Genomic DNA, 21137 nt, shown 5'->3' on the forward strand with positions numbered 1-21137 from the left:
CAACGATCTCCTGTTCGCCAGCGCTCTCCAACGCGCCAGCGATCTCCTGTGCGCCAGCGCTCTCCTGCTTGTCAGCGCGCCCCTGGGGATGATCAACGCTCCCCAACGCTCCAGGGATCTCCTGCTCGCCAGCGCCTTTCTGGGCGCGCTCTTCAGCCTGTGAAGGACCAACGCGCCAGTGATCTCCTGCGCGCCAGTGCTCTCCTGCGCGCCAGCGCTCTCCTGCGCGCCAGCGCTCTCCTGGACATCCAGAGAAGGTACAACGCCTTCCAACGCGCCAGCGATCTCCTTCTCGCCAGAGCTCCCCTGCTCGCCAGCGCTCCTTAAGGCGCCCCCAGCCTTAGAAGCAACAACTTCCTGATGGGCACACTGCGCGCCATCACTCTCCTGCGCGCGCGCAAGCACGCACTAGTGCCTGTGCCTGTTGCACGCCCTGCGCGCCCACGCTCGCCAGCGCCCTCAAGATCTTCTGATTCAGACGCTCGCAAGGGTTCACCTTTGCCTCACTCGTCGATTCCTGCACTCCCAGTTGCTCCTGCGCGCCCTTCGATTACTGAGCGCCTCTTAAGTTTGGCGCACCCACGCCCACGATCTCCTACAGCTCGCCCTTCACGCCAACACGCTGTGGGGCCTGCAGGCTCTAAAGAAGGGGCCTCTCCTCCATGCACCCCAATCACTGACAGATCTGCGCGCCACCAGTTGAGGGAGACCAAGTCTTCTAGGAGACATCTCTCTCCCTTCCACCATCACCAGCGCTCTCCTAAGAGGTCGCGCGACCACTCGCCAGCTCATTCTCTGGAACGTTCTCCTACGTGTTCATATGCACGCTCTCCTACTCGACCTCGTGCATACCCTCCTGCGCGCCATTCACCTGCGTGCTCCCACGCGCGTTCACCTGCGCACCAATCACCTGCGCGCCACCACGCGCGGTCCTATGGTCGCCATTCTCCTACGCGCGAACGCTCACCCACAGGACGCTCGCCTACGCGCCATCGCGCTACCTCGCCTGCGCGCCCTATCGCCACGCTCACGTGCGCCCTCGCTCCCTCACACGCCCTCGTGCCCGCGCGCGCCCACGCCCGCGCGCGAAACTTCTTTCACGAGCTCTCCCGGGCATCGTACCCGCCCGTGTGGGTCATACGGATCGCAAGGATCATCAGCAGGACGCTCCTCCTGGGAGGCGTTCCCAGGATTCACCTCCGCGCAAGAGGAGGACAACGGCAGAACAAGAAAGATCGGCAGAGAGGTCTAGGCAATCATCTTTTTCTTTTCAGGAAGGCCCCGTGGTGTCCACTCCTAAGGGTCGCAAGATCCCCTTTTCTCCAGCGGGGATTGCTGACACAGCGTCAGTTACCCGTCTACCATTGTTCCGCCACATGATCAATGCTGTGGTCCAGGCTATTAAGCCTTCCAGCACTGATCAGGGACGGGACCCTGTGACGAGTTCTCCACCGTTGAAGAAAAGGAAAGGAGTGGGCTTCGTGGTGACTCCTCCCCGGGAAAAGCTGGTCTCCAGGAACCCCATCAGGCGGACCCCTTCTCCCTCTCCAACCTCTGCAGCTCCACCCCCTCCTGTAGATAAGTTTATCTCGTCCTCGGGGGATTCCTCTAACTCGGAGAATTCTCCCTTGGCACCAAGGGGAGAATTTTCTCTGGATAGAGGAGGGGTTGCACGTGAGGAGGGTCCTCCTCGGGCGTCTTTGTTGGAGTCCTACTTCCCTCCCAGGAGGGAATCGAAGGACACCAAGACTGTTCCAAAATCTTCATCGAGGATTCGTCATGAGCCAGCTATCCCTGGGGAGGACGTCCACGTTTCTCCCCAAGAAGACCTCTTGGGGATGGGAGACTTAGCTGCCAGTCCACCAAGAGGAGAGCACAGCGAGTCAGAACATGCGTTCTGGCAGGTCCTTGGATTGATGAGGGAGCTCAACAAAATCAAGGACCCGGAGACAGCCCCTCGCGAGGGGAAAGACACCGTGCTTGACGAGGTCTTTGGTGTCCAGAAGCCCCCCAAGACTAGTGCGGCTTTGCCCTGGTCTAAAGGGGTGAAAGGCGCCAGAGACAAGGTCAAAGCTCAACTCTCCGGTCTGGCCTTCTCAGGACGTTCTTCTGCCGGGTTCAAACTCCTCCCACCTCCTCTAGTCCAACAGAGGAGGTATTTCGAGATCGACGGGGAGTCTTGCATGTCTCTTCCACTCCATCATTCCGTGGAAGAACTAGCAAAGGGAACTTCTTTCGAGAAGCTCTCTACCCGGCAGGTGACGTTTGCAGCGTCAGAGACCCAAAACCTGGAAAAAGTCGCGAAGAGTGCCATGCAGGCAACTTCGTGGCTTGATCTCTGGCTTGGGTCTCTGGGCATCCTATTGCGATCCGAGGATCTGTCCAAGGAGAGCAATAGGAAAGCTTTGGAGACCTTCCTCCTCTCGGGCACTCGCTCTATTGAGTTTCTAGCCCACCAGGTCACTAACCTGTGGGCCAACATGATCCATCCTCAAAAGACGCGATTCAGTGTCCGAGAGGTTCCATCCGAAGATCCCCACTGCAGACGTCAGCAGGCTCAGGCACTCCTCTATTTTTGGAGGGGAGTTACTGGAGCCTCGTGACATTGAGCAGACGGCTGAGAGGTGGAGGAGATCGAACCAGGACTCTCTCCTCCAAAGGGCCCTGACATCTCGGCCCTATAAACCTCCAGCCCGTCAACAACAACGTCAACAGCAGCCTCGCAAGACACATAAGCAGGCTCCGGCAGCTAAGACAAGCGTGTCTAAGCCGCAGTCCTTTCAGCCGAAAGACAAGAAACGCGGCAAGTCCTCTAAGGGAGGTAGAACTCCTAGAGGAAGCGGCAAAGGTCGCAAACACTAGGAGTGGCAGTTCCCCCGCGTGTCCACCTGTGGGGGGATGCCTAAAAAGTTGCGTGCAGAGGTGGCAGCAACTCGGGGCTGACCCTTGGACGGTCTCTGTGATCAGTCAAGGGTATCGCGTCCCGTTCACAACATCTCTACCTCCCCTGACAGCGAATCCAGTGTCGTTGAACTCCTATGCCTTGGGATTGGCAAAGGGGTTGGCCCTCCGGGCAGAAGTCGAGACCATGCTCAAGAAGGATGCTCTCCAGGAGGTCGACGACGGCTCCCCAGGCTTCTTCAGTCGACTCTTTCTTGTAAAGAAGGCGTCTGGAGGCTGGAGACCGGTCATCGACCTCTCAGCACGAAACAAGTTTGTCGTACAAACTCGTTTCAGTATGGAGACAGCGGACACGGTCAGACTTGCAGTGAGACCACAAGACTTTATGTGCACTCTGGATCTGAAGGACGCGTAGTTCCAGATCCCCATCCATCCGTCTTCCAGGAAGTACTTAAGATTCAGCCTAGACGACAAGACCTACCAGTTCAAGTTGCTGTGTTTCGGTCTCTCCACGGCACCACCCCAGGTGTTCACCAAGGTGTTCACTCTGATCTCGTCGTGGGCTCACAGGAACGGCATCCGTCTCCTTCGTTATCTGGACGACTGGCCAATCCTGGCAGACTCGGAGTCGACCCTTCTGCGACACCGAGACAGGCTTCTGGAAGTTTGCCAAGATATAGGGATCTTGGTAAGTCTCGAGAAGTCCTCTCTGCGCCCTACGAAGAAACTGGTATACCTAGGCATGAAACTAGACACGATTCTCCACAAAGCCTTTCCATCCGACGAAAGGATAGCAAGGCTGAGGAAGGTAGCAGAACCTTTCCTCAGACGAGAAGAGCTTCCAGCCCAACTGTGGTTACGTCTCTTAGGCCATCTATCATCTTTGGTTCGTCTTGTTCCAAACGGCCGCCTCAGGATGAGATCCCTTCAGTGTCGGCTGAAGTCACGATGGAATCAGGGAAACGATTCCCCGGACTTCCTAGTTCCCATAGGGCCTTCGGAACGGGCGGATCTTCGATGGTGGCTGGACGACGAGAACCTACGGAAGGGAGCAGATCTTCTCGTCCTCCCCCCAGATTTGACTCTGTTTACGGACGCGTCAAATCAAGGGTGGGGGGCCCACATTCTGAACCAAAGAGCCTCAGGCCTTTGGTCAGAATTGGAAAGGTGCCTCCACATCAACCTGCTAGAATTGAAGGCCGTTTTTCTGGCTCTTCAACAGTTCCAACAAACCCTGGCGGGCTACTCCGTGGTGGTGATGAGCGACAACACCACAGTAGTGGCTCATATCAACAAGCAGGGAGGTACCTTCTCGCAACAGCTATCCCATCTTGCAGTAGAGATTCTGAGATGGTCCGAAACCCGCTCGATCTCACTGTCAGCTCGCTTCATTCCTGGCAAGAGGAATGTCCTCGCCGACAGCCTCAGGAGGGCGATGCAGATAGTGAGTACCGAGTGGTCTTTGGATCCTCAGATAGCCAACAAAGTCCTGACTTTGTAGGGTTCCCCGACTGTAGACCTGTTTGCGACAGCCTTGAATTTCAGGCTGCCCCTTTACTGCTCTCCAGTCCCGGACCCCAAGGCTCTCTGGCAGGATGCATTTCAACACAGGTGGGACAACATGGACGTTTACGCCTTCCCACCTTTTTGTCTGATGAGAAGGGTGCTCAACAAGGCCAACCTATCGGTCAACCTCTCCATGATTCTCATAGCTCCGCTATGGCATCATGCGGAATGGTTCCCGGACCTTCTGCAACTCCTAACGGAACCCCCAAGAGAACTCCCTCCACGTCACGAGCTACTCAGACAACCACATTGCAACATCTTCCACAAGGCCGTAGCTTCGCTTCGGCTTCACGCCTGGAGACTATCCAGCGACTCCTCATGGAGAGAGGATTTTCTCAACAGGTTGCGGAGAGGATGTCTCGACACCTGCGAGAATCCTCTGCCAGCGTCTACCAGGCGAAGTGGAAAGTCTTTTGTGGTTGGTGTCGTGGAAGGGGTATCTCTCAGCTCGATGCCACTATTCCAACAATAGCGGAGTTCCTTGTATATTTTCGGGAGGAAATGCGCCTTTCGGTCTCGGCGGTGAAAGGCTATCGCTCAGCCTTAAGCTTAGCCTTCAGGCTGAAAGGAGTGGATATTTCCTCTTCATTGGAACTTTCTCTACTCATACGCAACTACGAGCTTACTTGCCCCCAGTCGGAAGTCAGACCCCCTCCTTGGAACGTGGTTCAAGTGCTCAGGGCTTTGAAAAGAGCTCCCTTTGAACCATTACGCCAGGCGTCTGATTGCCACCCAACGTGGAAGACGGTATTCCTACTCGCGTTGGCCTCGGCCAAACGAGTAAGTGAACTTCATGGTCTCTCCTACGACGTTGCCCATTCAAGGGGATGGGGGGAGGTAACGTTCAAGTTCGTCCCTGAGTTCATTGCTAAGACTCAAAACCCTGGGGTGTCAGATCCAAGATTCGACTCCTTCAAGGTAACGAGTCTACGTTCTGTAACAAGTGACCCAGACCATCTGTTACTGTGCCCAGTCAGGAGTGTGAGGCGCTACCTCAAAAAAACACCTGCAGCTCGTCCTCATGTGCAAGCTTTGTTTGTGAGCACAGGGAGGACAAAGAGGAGGGTCACCAAGAACACCATCTTTTCATGGATTTGCAAGGTGATAAGCAGCACCTTGAATCCCGACTCTCCTCCATCACGTCGTCCCAGAGCTCACGACGTCAGGGGTGTTGCTACTTCCCTGGCCTTCAAGAGAAACTTCTCTGTGACGCAGGTTCTACAAACTGGGGTCTGGAAACGTCAGACGATGTTCACAGCCCACTACCTGCAGGACGTGACCCACAGGAACCTCGATACGTTTCTCTATCGGTCCTGTGGTGGCTGCACAACAGCTGGTCTAACCTCAGGCTCCTTATTGGACAAGTAGCAGAAGGTTGAGGGCATTGTTACCCGGTTTTAGTCTGCGTGAATGAAAGAGTATGTCTGGCCCTTACTTCTTTCTTCATTCTCCCCTCTCTTGGGGATAGCAGCATCCAGGTCTTTGCGCAGCTGACCTCAACCTCTGCAGGTAAACCATGCTTCCTTGTGCTCCTAGTATTAGCCTTAATACTGTCGCGTCCCCCATACCCTGACGAGGTGGTATTGGGAACGTCCTAGCCTAGAGTTCCACATAAAGAACTCCAGGTCAACTTCCTAGGACGAGTCATGTTATTCTCCTTCACACACACATCCTAGTAGGCTGCACGATGGTCAAACATGACAACGTGCGAGGGTTAGGGACTCCCGTTCCTTGAGTTCTACAACTCGGAATTGGAGTCCCCGGGTAAAGCCGAAGCCAGAAGGCTGGGGACTTTCCGCCCTTCCTAAGGGTAAGTCACCCCATGTAAATAGCGTGGTTTGTATTAGGTTACGGAACAAATGACAAATTTTGTAGATAATTTGTATTTTTCCTACCATACAAACCTTAGCTATTTACGCAAATGTTACCCGCCAGCCCTGACCCCCAAGTCAAGTCCTACCTTTAAGTGAATTGAGCTATTCACAGTGGGTGAGGGGGGGGAGGGGTAGCTAGCTACCCCTTCCCTACCCCCCGCTAACTAGCGAGGGGGTAGTTAACCCTCGTTAAAATTTAATGGCTCGTCATTTCAGCTCCGCCAAAATAATACCCCATGTAAATAGCTAAGGTTTGTATGGTAGGAAAAATACAAATTATCTACGAAATTTGTCATTTTTCCAAATGATAGCTTTATAAAGGGCACATTATTGGAATATATGTATGAAGTATCGGCAAAAGAAATAAGAAAAATATTATACAGTACTGTATGCCAGTTATAAGGAATTCAAACTTAGGGATAGTTTTGTAAATGCAAACATGTGAAAGCATTAGAATTTTTCTACCAGAAATTTCATGTATATCTGCCTATTCTAATTTGCAATTGATAGTCAGGAATTTAACCAAAGTGTAAGTTGGAAAGTACCTGTAATAGAGGTGTTTTTTATTATTATTTGATAATGATAGAATAAATTGTTTTTAATTCATTAAATTTATCTTTGAAATCACAAATTAATTTCCTGGAAAATGTCAGGAGACGATCAGGGAACTTATTAAAAATTCTTTTTTATATCATTTAATTTCGATATACCTGTATATTTATATCCTTGTCAGTTTTCAGTTAGAACCCAAATATTTTCCCTATTAAAAGCAAAATGTAATATATATTAATTTTCAATATTAAACTTACCCGATAATCATGTAGCTGTCAACTCCGTTGCCCGACAGAATTCTACGGGAGGGATACACCAGCTATCACAATACTAGAAGGGGGTGTACTCACCAGCGCCACCTGTGGCCAGGTACTACAGTACTTCTTGTTGACACCTCCTCAATTTTTCCTCTGTCGTGCTTCCGGCAAGACGTTCTGGGATACGCTTATGATCTTGGAGTATTTTCACGGCTTTTGGTGAAGTATTTCTCTCAGATTTCGGCTGTCGCTTTACTGGAAAACTTCTATATTAGCTTAGATAGCTATTATTTAGTTCTGATTAATGGTTAACGATCTTTTTGCTTGATTTGGAATCCCCACTTGGCTAACTCTTTGATTCAAGATGTCTGACATTTCACAAGCCCCACCCCATAGACGATGTAGGTCTTGTAATAGGCGTATTCCGAAGGCCTCGGTAGATCCTCACACCGCTTGTTCTGACTGTAGGGAAAGACCCTGTCAGTTGGAAGATCGATGTGAGGAATGCGCCGGACTTTCGGAACTTGATTTTGTCCGATTTCTTAAGTATTCAACCAAGTTAGAGAGAGAGAGAGTTAGGAGGAGTTCTTCTCGCTCTTCACTTTTTTCCTCACCTCATGATCCCCTACCTTTTCCTCCCCCTGTAGTGGCTACCCCCGAACCTACTATTTGCCCTCAACCTGATATGTCTGTTGTTTTGCGTGCCATTCAGGCTTTAGGTGACAAAGTGGAGTCGGTGGTTAGTGATCATAAGTCTCTTATGGCCGAAGTCAAGGAACTTAAGGTCAAGAGTGCAGTGGGTGGTAATAGTGCCAGTGCTGTGACGAGTGCTAGTGTCAGTGCAGTGCCAAGTGCTAGTGTCAGTGTCAGTGTGGTGCGTGAGGGTACTTCTGTGCGTGCCAGTCGTCCTCCCAGTCCGGGACCTCTTGCAAGCTCCCAAGCCCAGGGGAGAAGCAATGTCGAAGGGCAAAAGGGTTCGGCAGGCCTTGATCGGCGCACAGAAGTATCCTCGGTGGTTGCGGGCGTGTCTTCCAGAGACCGTCACTCCCACCCGCAGACGATTGAGCCCGTCTTTTACTCGTCTGCTGAAGAATTGTCAGGGAGGAAACGTTGGACTCAGGTCTCAAGACCTCTCAAACGCAGAGTCCAGACCTCAAGAGCTCTACAACCTGGCTGCAGTCATTGGATCAGCTCTGACTCACCGCAGTCATCAGTTGAAGGCACTCCTCCTAAGAGGAGTAAGGTGCTGCCGCAACAGATCACTTCTGTTAAGGCTTTGCCTCAGCAGACCTTAGTGTCTGCCGACCCCAAGTTGACTCTACTGCAGTCCATGCAGTCACAACTTGCGGTCTTGATGCGTGAGTGTCAGGCTGAGAAGGTTACACCTCCTCCTGCGATCGCTCCGCCTAACCGCAGTCCTGCCTGCCAGGCGTACGATGTTGAGGCTCCTCAGGATACCTTACCACGTACTGAGTTACCAGTTTCCAGTGGTGTGCAGCTACCTCCGCCTTCCTTAAGGCAACCTCAGCAATGGGAACAGGAAGCTTATACCTTACTTCCTCCGCTTCCACTTGCGGTTCCACCAGTGAGGCAACACTCTCTTGAGGTACAACAACCTCTCCCATCCATGAGGCAGACACCTCAGCTCTCGCTGCAGCGACCTCAACCCTCCTCAAGGCGAGAGCCTCAACACCTTAGCCTTGCGCCTCAGGAACCTCAACTCGCGAGACAAGTTATGCGTTCTGCGCAGCCTCTACCCCAACTCTCGCAGCTCACACCTCAGGAACCTCAACTCGTTCCTCAGGAACTTGCTACTGCGCATCCGCTCACCTTACAGCAAGCGCAACCCTTGAGGCAAGACACTCATTCCAGGAGTCAGCCTCCTCCACCCATGCGCCTACCTTCTGCTACTTCTTTTGACCAGCCTTTGCAGCCTGAACCTCAGGTGTTCCCTCAACAGAGACTTGAGGAGGAAACCACAAGCGTTTTTGCTCCAGCTCGTGCAGATTCTGCTGTTCAGCATACCTTACCTCTCACTTCGCTACTCTCTGGTGATGAGGTTTCTGATGATGAGGCTGCACACCTGGACCCCTCATCAGACGTGGATGAATCCAAGTCTTCTCCGCCTCCTATTGACTTTCGTAAGGTCTTGGCTCTTTTCAGAGAGGTATACCCAGACCATTTTGTCTCTGCTACCCCCCGCTCTCCGCCTTCTGAGTTTTCGCTGGGCATGCAGCCAGCCAAGTCAACGTATACTAAGCTCGTCTTTGCAAGGTCCTCTAAGAGAGCGTTAAGGATTTTAGGGGAGTGGTTGCAGTCTAAGCAACAACTAGGAAAGACTTCCTTTATGTTTCCTCCGACTAAGCTCACCTCTAAAGCGGGCGTTTGGTATGCCACAGGAGAGGAACCAGGCTTGGGAGTACCTGCCTCTGCCCAGGCTGACTTCTCAAGTTTGGTAGACTCTCCTCGTAGAACAGCAATGAGGCGCTCTAAGGTTTGCTGGACCTTCTCAGATCTTGATCACTTCCTAAAGGGTGTATTTAGAGCCTTTGAGATGTTCAATTTCCTAGACTGGTGCCTGGGGGCCCTTAGCAAGAAGACCTCCCCTGCGGACAAGGACTCAGCCATGCTCTTAATGTCCTGCATGGATAAGGCTATTAGGGATGGATCTGGCGAGCTTGCTTCGATGTTTGTGTCAGGAGTGCTTAAGAAAAGGGAGCAGCTTTGTACCTTCCTTTCCTCCAGCATCACACCTTGTCAAAGGTCTCAACTCCTTTTCGCTCCGCTCTCTAAGTTCCTGTTTCCCGAAGAGCTTGTTAAGGACTTGTCTGCGGCCCTGATACAAAAGGACACCCATGATCTTGTGGCCTCATCAGCTCGTAAGACTAAGGTTGCTACCTCAGTCCCCAGGACTTATCGCACCCCAGTGGCTGATACTCCTGCTACGAGGTTTATTCCGCCCTTTCGTGGTAGAGCCCCCAGCCGAGGAAGCTCCCGTCCAGACTCTTCCAGGAGCAAGTCTAGGAAAGGTTCCAAGACTTCTAAAGGCAAAAACTGACTCTCCTCATCTCCAGACAGCAGTAGGAGCCAGACTCAAGATCTTCTGGCAAGCCTGGGAAAAGAGAGGTGCAGACGCCCAGTCTGTCAGTTGGCTGAGGGAGGGTTACAGGATACCATTCTGCCGCAAACCCCCTCTGACCACATCTCCCATCAACCTCTCTCCCAACTACAAAGAAAAGGACAAGAGGCTAGCGTTGCACCAGGAGGTGTCGCTCCTTTTACAGAAGAAGGCAGTGGTTATAGTCCGGGACCATCAATCCCCGGGCTTCTACAACCGTCTCTTTCTGGTGGCCAAGAAGACAGGAGGTTGGAGACCGGTGCTGGACGTCAGCGCGCTCAATGCTTATGTCACCAAGCAGACGTTCACGATGGAGACGACGAAGTCGGTCCTAGCAGCGGTCAGGCAGGAGGACTGGATGGTCTCGTTGGACCTGAAAGATGCTTACTTTCACGTACATATTCATCCAGACTCCCAACCTTTCCTGAGATTCGTTTTCGGAAAGGTTGTCTACCAATTCCAAGCCCTGTGTTTTGGCCTAAGCACAGCTCCTATGGTGTTTACGCATCTGATGAGGAATATAGCAAAATTCCTCCACTTATCGGACATCAGAGCCTCCCTTTATTTAGACGACTGGCTGTTGAGAGCCTCCACGAGTCGTCGCTGTCTGGAGAGTCTCAACTGGACTTTGGACTTGATCAAAGAACTGGGTCTGTTAGTCAATCTAGAAAAGTCTCAGCTCATTCCCTCCCAATCCATTGTGTACCTGGGAATGGAGATTCGGAGTCAGGATTTTCGGGCTTTTCCATCGGCCCCAAGGATAAGCCAAGCCCTAGATTGCATCCTGAGCATGCTGAAGAGGAGCAGTTGCTCGGTGAGACAGTGGATGAGTCTCACAGGGACCCTTTCTTCGTTGGCCCTGTTCGTCGAGCTAGGGAGACTCCACCTCCGCCCTCTTCAATTCCATCTTGCAGCTCATTGGGACAAGGGTTTGACTCTCGAAGCAGTCTCTATCCCAGTCACCAAAGAGATGAAGACCACTCTCTTGTGGTGGAAGACCAATCTCCTTCTCAGGGAGGGCCTATCGTTGGCGATTCAGACCCCCAATCTTCATCTCTTCTCGGATGCATCGGACTCGGGCTGGGGCGCGACCTTGAACGGACAGGAGTGCTCGGGAACGTGGAACGAGGAACAGGAAACGCTCCACATCAACTGCAAGGAGCTACTAGCAGTTCATTTAGCCCTATTGAACTTCAAGTCCCTCCTGCTAGGCAAGGTGGTGGAGGTGAACTCCGACAACACCACAGCCTTGGCTTACATCTCCAAGCAAGGAGGGACCCATTCGAGGAGCCTATACGAGATCGCAAGGGACCTCCTCATTTGGTCAAGAAGTCTAAACCTCACCCTAGTTACGAGGTTCATTCATGGCAACATGAACGTCTCAGCAGATCGCCTAAGCAGAAGGGATCAGGTCATTCCCACGGAATGGACCCTCCACAAGAGCGTGTGCAACAGACTTTGGACCTTGTGGGGTCAGCCGACCATCGATCTGTTTGCCACCTCCATGACCAAGAGACTTCCTTTGTACTGTTCCCCAGTTCCAGACCCAGCAGCAGTTCATGTGGATGCTTTTCTGCTGAACTGGTCCCATCTCGACCTTTACGCATTTCCACCGTTCAAGATCATAAACAAAGTCCTTCAGAAGTTCATCTCGCACGAAGGGACACGGCTGACGCTGGTTGCTCCCCTTTGGCCTGCAAGAGAATGGTTCACAGAGGTACTACAATGGCTGGTCGACGTCCCCAGGACTCTCCCTCTAAGAGTGGACCTTCTACGTCAACCTCACGTAGACAGGTTGCACCCAAACCTCCACGCTCTTCGGCTGACTGCCTTCAGACTGTCGAAAGATTCGCTAGAGCTAGAGGCTTTTCGAAGGAGGCAGCCAGTGCGATTGCCAGAGCAAGGAGGGTATCCACTCGTAGAGTCTACCAATCCAAGTGGGAAGTCTTCCGGAGCTGGTGTAGAGCCAATGCAGTTTCCTCTACCAATACCTCTGTGACCCAAATAGCTGACTTCCTATTACATCTTAGGAATGAGAGATCCCTTTCAGCTCCTACGATTAAAGGGTACAGGAGTATGTTGGCTTCAGTTCTCCGCCACAGAGGTTTGGACCTTTCTTCCAACAAGGACCTTCAAGACATCCTTAAGTCTTTTGAGACTTCTAAAGAGCGTCGTCTACCCACTCCAGGCTGGAACCTAGACGTAGTCTTAAGGTTCCTTATGTCACCTAGGTTCGAACCTCTCCAGTCAGCTTCCTTCAAGGACCTTACCCTCAAGACTCTTTTTCTCGTCTGCCTTGCGACAGCTAAAAGAGTCAGTGAGGTTCATGCCTTCAGCAAGAACATTGGGTTCACGTCCGAATCTGCAACATGTTCTTTACAGCTCGGATTCTTAGCTAAGAATGAACTTCCTTCACGTCCTTGGCCTAGATCGTTTGAAATACCTAGCCTCTCCAACATGGTAGGTAACGAGCTAGAAAGAGTTCTTTGCCCTGTCAGAGCTCTGAAATATTATCTTAATAGGTCAAAACCTATTCGAGGACAGTCAGAAGCCTTATGGTGTGCCATCAAGAAACCTTCGAGGCCCATGTCCAAAAACGGGGTTTCGTATTATATAAGGCTTCTGATTAGAGAAGCCCATTCTCACTTAAAGGAGGAAGACCTTGCTTTGCTGAAGGTAAGGACCCACGAAGTGAGAGCCGTAGCTACTTCGATGGCCTTTAATAAAAACCGTTCTCTGCAGAGCATAATGGATGCAACCTATTGGAGGAGCAAGTCAGTTTTTGCATCATTTTATCTTAAAGATGTCCAGTCTCTTTACGAGAACTGCTACACCCTGGGACCATTCGTAGCAGCGAGTGCAGTAGTAGGTGAGGGCTCAGCCACTACATTCCCTTAATCCCATAACCTTTTTTAACCTTTCTCTTGAATGCTTTTATTGTTGTTTTTATGGTTGTTACGGTAGGCTAAGAAGCCTTCCGCATCCTTTTGATTTGGCGGGTGGTCAATTCATTCTTGAGAAGCGCCTGGGTTAGAGGTTGTGTAGAGGTCTTTTAGTAGGGGTTGCAGCCCTATATACTTTAGCACCTTTGAGTTGATTCAGCCTCCTAAGAGGAACGCTGCGCTCAGTAAGGAAGACGAACTTAAAAAAGAGGCAGAGTAACGGTTCAAGTCGACTTCCTTACCAGGTACTTATTATTTCATTGTTATTTTGAGATACAGTAACTGTTATATGAAATACGGGATACTTAGCTATCCTTTAATCTTGTACACTGGTTTTCACCCACCCCCCTGGGTGTGAATCAGCTACATGATTATCGGGTAAGTTTAATATTGAAAAATGTTATTTTTATTAGTAAAATAAATTTCTGAATATACTTACCCGATAATCATGATTTAATTGACCCTCCCTTCCTCCCCATAGAGAACCAGTGGACCGAGGAAAAATTGAGGAGGTGTCAACAAGAAGTACTGTAGTACCTGGCCACAGGTGGCGCTGGTGAGTACACCCCCTTCTAGTATTGTGATAGCTGGCGTATCCCTCCCGTAGAATTCTGTCGGGCAACGGAGTTGACAGCTACATGATTATCGGGTAAGTATATTCAAAAATTTATTTTACTAATAAAAATAAAATTTTTCCTTAAAGGAGAAAGTAAACCAATGGACATGGAAGCAAGACGTCAGAAGGAGGTTCCCTGTAAACGCCAGGTTGAGGCAACTAATGTTTCTCGCCACTTGGAAGCAGTATGCACATCATCAGGTATGGGAAACAGGTCTTTAGTGGAGCTGTAGTTCTAACAAAACAAATTGAATTGAAATTTGTCTATGGATTGATGTTTTTACTTGATGCAAGTCTTAATTTCAAACTGCTAATCTCAGTAGTTGGTCTGTTGTCTAAAATGAAGTGACCCTGAATATGGTATTACCTACAGATAGTGCTAAGGCAATGTTTTTCTCATGTGTCATACTTTTTCTTTTTGATCTGTTGTAAAATTCATTAGGATCAACTATTTCTTGCATTTAATTTAGCAAATAATAAAGTGGCTGAACCACATACAAGCCATTGCTTCTTATAGCTATGGTCTTTTATCAAGCTGAGGCAAGTCGGACAAAATCCTGAATCTAATTTACCTGAGTACAAGTCTAAAGTTGAAGGATTCCTAAATTAGTTGTAAAATATGGTTTTAAATATTTAACTTAGCCGGTGAATATATAATAGCTGAGCCTCCGGCGGCTCGACAGAAAAACACACAAAACTCGCGAGGGATCGCTATGAAGGTTGCGGGTGTGCCCACTAGCGCCAACTATCGGCCAGATACCGCATATACATGTAAACAGACTCAATTTTTCTCTGTCGGCCTTAACGACAAGACGTATCAATACTCGCTGTATAACCTGGAGTTTTCTCAACATATTTGGTGAAGTACTTCCTTTTGGTTTGAGCTTTCGCAGTACAGGTGTTTTATCTTCAACTTAAATCTTGAACTCGTTTTTGGATAGATTTAATTTTTGATGACTTTGGATTGTTTTTTGGACTTTCTTTGACTTTTAAATGGCCGACCCTTCCCTTAGTACGGAAGTGTGTTTTAGGCTTTTAGCAATTATCTTATCACGTTATAAATTGTTGTTGTTAATTATAGATTTTCCTCTATATATTTTATATCTCAACCGCCTTTATTAGGCCTCTTCGATTAGCTTTCCATTTATAATAAACATCAAGATAAATTTTAATGATTTGTTTATATGCGACCTTTCCTATTCCTCCTCTAATCCGAGAGTAGGCGGTCCTAACTTGGAAACCGAAGTTAAACAACGTTGAGCCCTTTCAATCGTAAATAACTTTTACAGAGCAAATGATTTAAAACTTATTAAATGAATATTTTTTAGTAGATATTTTATGAAAGATTTTCTTTGAATAGTCTTCGTACTGTTTCAAAGATGAACTAACGTTTAGTTTATTTATGCTACGCAGTTTGCGCTCTATCGTTACGATAGAGAGAGAGAGAATCACGGTTTCACTTTGCAGAAAGAGTAAATCGATTCTGACGTTTTGTTCATTCTTCTTTCAAACTTAAATGTTTTAAATACTATTTTAAAGGAACTTGTTAATTGAAAAACCTTTCAGTTTTTTCCTTTGGTCATATAACCTGTTTATTGACGAAAGGTAAGTGGGCTCTTCTCTTCGGTGCGAAATCAAGAGAGAGAGAGAGAGAGAGAGAGAGAGAGAGAGAGAGAGAGAGAGAGAGAGAGAGAGAGAGAGACGGAGAGAGAGAGAGGAAGAGAGAACGGTCCGATCTTTATTCTCGTCCCAAGCGAGTAACGTTGTTCTCGAGTCAGTTTTTTTTTTACTCTCGTCCCTAGTCTCTGTACGGGGAGAAAGGATAAAACGTTTTTAGTTTTTATTTTCGTCCCAGGGCACTGTACGGTGAGAGATTGAAAACGTAGTTTTGAATGAACTAGTGTTTAGTCTCCTTCCCAGCCACTGATCTTTTTATCTTAATATATGTTTACTGTTTTTTGCTTGTATTAATGTGCTTACATTATACGACTGATTTCGCAATTATAACCTTTTGATGAGGGTAGAATTGCGTGCTTCAGGTAGAAATCAGTTTTATTCATACCTAATGTGAATTGTTGTAAAATTCGATTTCAGTGAAGTAAGTGCAAAACAGAAAATCGTAGTGATAAAGTGATAATTGCGCAAAGTGTTATCAGTGTTGCGACCGAGGGTTCGTCTGTTCGTGCCTGTCGTTCGCCTAGTCCGAGACCTCTTGCAAGCTCCCAAGCCCAGGGGAGAAGTAATGTCGTACGACTTATGGGTTCGAGAGGACTTGATCAGCGAACAGACGTTCCCTCTATGGTTTCAGGCGTGTCTCATCAACACCGCCCCTACCATAAGACGAGCGAGACGATTTTCTCCTCGTCATCCGAAGGCTTTTCGCATAAGAAACCGTGGAACAAGGTTTCGAGGCCCTTTAAGCGAAAGTCAGTCCTTTCAGGACAGGTCCAGCGTCCTGGTTGTAACCATTAGGACAGCTCTGACCCTATGCAGTCATCGGAAGACTGCTCGCCGCCTAAACAAAAGCGTAACACAGGCTCCGAGAGTCTTTTTGTAGGCAAGGTTTTGCAGTCACAGACGTTACCCTCGTCTCTTACCGCAACCATTCCCGTTGATCCTAAATGGGTTGTACGGCAAGACATGCAGAATAAGCTTGCCTCTCTTATGGAGGACTATTCTGTTGAGCAGGTTCACGATGATCCTCGCCGCTTAGCTGATCGAGATCTTGGCCGTCAGCCGCCCAAACGAGCCTTTGCTCGTCCTGTTGACATTGACGTTACAAAGTCACGTCAATCGTGTTTTGTAGAGCCTCACTCGATGCAGTCCCGTGTTGACTCTCAGCCGCTTGTGGACGTTCAGCCGCTGCCGCTTGCTCTTGTTGACGTTCAGGACGTTCACCAACCAGCATAGTTGACTTGTTTTGACGTTGAGCGTCAAGCACCGCAGTCAAGAGTTGTTTTGACTGCTCAGTCTAAGCAGTCAAGGCAGTCTCGAGTTGACGTCGAACGTCCTCCCGCACCTGTTGTTGTTACTGGTCAGTCCTTTAAGCAGTTACATGACATAGCGTCCTTGACTGCTACTGTTGCTCCTTTGCGTGTGGACTCTGCTTGTCAAGCATTGCCACCACGGCAGGTCTCTCCCTTACTTGAGACTCGGCTATTGTCGGACAAGGTTCCTTCAGATGAGGAAGTTGCTGATCCCCCTCCTACTGATATTCCCTTGAGGACTCTGTCAGACGGAGAGGAGCCTAAAGCTGCTCAGCCCTCTATGGACTTTAAATAAATCATGCTGATTTTTAAGGATCTTTGTCCGGATCTTTTTGTAACTGCTGCTCCTCGTTCGCCTAAACGTCAGAGTTTACACTAGGCCTAGCTACTTCGAAGCCGTTGTTTTATAAGCTAGTGCTCTCTCGCTCTTCTAAGAGAGCTTTACGTTTGCTAGGCGACTGGTTAATCACCAGGAGGAGTTTGGGGGAGACAGCCTTTGCTTTCCCTACTTTTAAGCTGGCTTATAGAGCGAGAGTCTGATATGACACGGGAGAAGTTCTCGGCTTGGGAGTTCCTGCCTCTGCCCAGATAGACTTCTCAAACCTCATAGACTCTCCCTGGCGCCTGGCCATGAGACGCTCCAAGATTTTATGGTCGACTTCAGAGCTAGACCATCTCCTGTTAGGAGTTTTTTCGAGCGTTTGAAGTTTTGCTGTACAATTATGTCATGCATAAACAAGGCTTTCAGGGATGGCTCCAATGATCTGACAGCCACGTTCTCTGCAGGAACAAGTCCCTCAGGGATGGCTCCAATGATCTGGCAGCCATGTTCACTGCAGGAGTACGTAAGAGGCAAGTGCGCTCAATGTGTTCATTGTCAAGACAAACTTCACGATGAAGTCTACCAGGCTGTCTTGACAGCATTAATGGAAGGCGACTGGATGGTCTCTCTCGACCTTCAGGAGGCATACTTCCACATTCCTATACACCCGGATTCCCAACCGTTTCTGAGGTTTGTTTACAGGAATGTGGGGTACCAGTTTCGAGCCCTGTGCTTTGGCCTCAGTCCTGCTCCTCTCGTGTTTACGAGGCTCATGAGGAATGTGGCAAAATCCCTCCATCTATCGGGGATCCGAGCCTCCCTGTACTTGGACGACTGGCTTCTCAGAGCATCGTCCAGTCTTCGCTGTCTGCAGGATCTACATTGGACGTTGAGTCTGGCCAGGGAGTTGGGACTTTTGGTCAACCTAAAAGTCCCAACTGATCCCATCCCAGATTATTCTATATTTGGGGATGGAGATTCGCAGTCCAGTTTTTTCGGGCTTTTCCGTCTGCCACCCGAATAGAACAAGCCCTGCTCGAAGTCCAACTAATGCTGATAAGAGAACGTTTGTTCAGTCAGGAGTTGGAACAGTCTCGTAGGGACTCTCTCATCCCTGGAGCAGTTTGTCTCACTAGGGAGACTACACCTTCTGCCTCTCCGATTCCATCTAGCCTCTCACTGGAACTAGGACAAGACGTTAGAGACGGTATCATTCCCAGTCTCCGAACCAGTAAAGGCATGCCTGAAATGGTGGGACAGCAATATCAGTCTGAGAGAGGGACTATCCCTAGCAGTCAAGAACCCAAACCACGTGTTGTTCTCAGACGCGTCGGATTTGGGTTGGGGTGCGACCCTGGACGGTCGGGAATGCTCGGGTCTGTGGACCTCAAGTCAGAAGAGCATGCACATCAACGGCAAGGAGCTATTAGCAGTCCACTTGGCCTTGATGATATTCGAAAGCTTCTTCGAAACTAAGTGGTAGAGGTCAACTCAGACAACACCACAGCTTTAGCGTACATCTCCAAGCAAGGAGGCACACTCCTTCACGCTGCTCGAGATCGCAAGGGACCTTCTCTTATGGTCAAGAAATCGAGGCATCTCCCTGTTGACGAGATTCATCCAGGGGGACTTGAACGTCTTGGCAGACTGTCTCAGTCGGAGGGGTCAGGTGATACCCACGGAATGGACCCTCCACAAGGACGTGGGCAAGAGTCTTTGGGCTACTTGGGGTCAACCCACCATAGACCTCTTTGCCTCCTCGTTGACCAAAAGGTTACCAATCTATTGCTCTCCAGTCCTAGATACAGAAGCAATCCACATAGACGCGTTTCTACTGGATTGGTCTCTTCTGGACTTATATGCATTCCCACCATTCAAGATAGTCAACAAGGTACTGCAGAAGTTCGCCTCTCACGAAGGGACAAGGTTGACGTTGGTTGCTACCCTCTGGCCCGCGAGAGAGTGGTTCACCGAGGTACTTCAATGGCTGGTAGACTTTCCAAGAAGTCTTCCTCTAAGGGTAGATCTGTTACGTCAGCCCCACGTAAAGAATGTCCATCAAAGCCTCCCCGCTCTTCGTCTGACTTCCTTCAGACTATCGAAAGACTCTCAAGAGCTCGAGGCTTTTCGAAGGAGGCAGCCAGTGCGATTGCAAGAGCGAGGAGAGCTTCTACCATTAGAGTATACCAGTCGAAGTGGGAAGTCTTTCGAGACTGGTGCAAGTTAGCATCTGTGTCCTCGTCCAGTACCTCTGTAGCCCAAATCGCAGATTTTCTTTTACATCTGAGAAAGGTTCGCTCCCTTTCAGCTCCCACGATTAAGGGCTACAGGAGCATGTTGGCTTCGGTCTTTCAACATAGAGGCTTAGATCTTTCCAACAATAAAGATCTCCAAGATCTCCTTAAGTCTTTCGAGACCTCTAAGGAACGTCGTTTGGCAACTCCTGGATGGAACTTAGACGTGGTCCTAAGGTTCCTCATGTCAGACAGGTTTGAGCCATTACATTCAGCCTCCCTGAAGGATCTCACCCTCAAGACACTTTTCCTAGTGTGCTTGGCTTCGGCTAAAAGGGTCAGTGAACTTCATGCCTTCAGTAAGAACATCGGCTTTTCTACAGAAAAAGCCACTTGTTCACTTCAACTTGGTTTCCTGGCCAAAAATGAACTGCCTTCTCGTCCTTGGCCTAAATCTTTTGATATTCCTTGCTTATCAGAGATCGTAGGCAACGAACTGGAAAGAGTATTATGTCCTGTTAGAGCTCTTAAGTTCTATTTAGCTCGTACTAAGTCATTACGAGGTAAATCTGAGGCATTATGGTGCTCAGTTAAGAAACCATCATTGCCTATGTCAAAGAATGCTTTGTCATATTTTATCAGATTTTTAATACAAGAAGCTCATTCTCACTTGAATGAGAAAGACCGATGTTTGCTTAAGGTTAAGACGCACAAAGTTAGAGCTATAGCAACATCCGTGGCCTTCAAGCAAAATAAATCTCTGCAAAGTATTATGGACGCGACTTTTTGGAGAAGCAAGTCAGTGTTCGCGTCATTTTACTTAAAAGATGTCCAGACTCTTTACGAGGACTGCTACACACTGGGTCCATTCGTTGCAGCGAGTGCAGTAGTGGGTGAGGGTTCTACCACTACATTACCCTAATTCCAATATCCTTTTTAATCTGTCTCTTGAAATGTTTTTAATATTGTTTTTTGGGTTGTACGGAAGGCTAAGAAGCCTTTCGCATCCTGATTGATTTGGCTGGTGGTCAAAGTCATTTCTTGAGAGCGCCCAGATTAGGGGTTTGATGAGGTCCTGTTGTATGGGTTGCAGCCCTTAATACTTCAGCTCCTGGGAGTCTTTCAGCATCCTAAGAGGATCGCTGGGCTTCGTGAGGAAGACAGACTAATAAGGCAGAGTAATCGTCTAAGTCGACTTCCTTACCAGGTACCTTTATATATTTGGGTTTTGTTATGATATAACTGTCAAAAACTCTAAGCATATACGCTGTAAACTTAATTAACTCTGGTCTCTACCCACCACCATGGGTGTGAATCAGCTATTATATATTCACCGGCTAAGTTAAATATTTAAAAATGATATTTTAATTATAAAATAAATTTTTGAATATACTTACCCGGTGAATATATAAATTAAAGGCCCCCCCTTCCTCCCCGATAGAGACCCAGCGGGATGAGAAAAATTGGGTCTGTTTACATGTATATGCGGTATCTGGCCGATAGTTGGCGCTAGTGGGCACACCCGCAACCTTCATAGCGATCGCTCGCGAGTTTTTGTGTGTTTTTCTGTCGAGCCGCCGGAGGCTCAGCTATTATATATTCACCGGGTAAGTATATTCAAAAATTAATTTTATAATTAAAATATCATTTTGTATTACAGTGTGAAGGGTAGACAGGGTGAGACTTTTCTATGCTTCTAGACTCCTTCCAGAGTGTGAGAGATGATTACAAAATTATTCTGTTCTCTCAGATTGTGAGAGGTGCTCAC

General features: G+C 48.9%; 1 protein-coding gene across 1 annotated transcript in view; it reads left to right on the top strand.

Annotated features, from left to right (window-relative positions):
- LOC137625365 (uncharacterized) overlaps nucleotides 1-21137 on the top strand; it is a 49749-nt gene that overhangs the window by 21470 nt on the left and 7142 nt on the right. The window contains exon 2 of the mRNA XM_068356229.1: nucleotides 13914-14027. Within this exon, the coding sequence (XP_068212330.1) occupies nucleotides 13928-14027 (100 nt within the window). The 5' untranslated portion in view covers nucleotides 13914-13927. The remainder of the gene's footprint in view (nucleotides 1-13913; nucleotides 14028-21137) is intronic.

This window comes from Palaemon carinicauda, chromosome 2 (assembly GCF_036898095.1).
Source record: "Palaemon carinicauda isolate YSFRI2023 chromosome 2, ASM3689809v2, whole genome shotgun sequence".
In the NCBI taxonomy this organism is placed as follows: domain Eukaryota; kingdom Metazoa; phylum Arthropoda; class Malacostraca; order Decapoda; family Palaemonidae; genus Palaemon; species Palaemon carinicauda.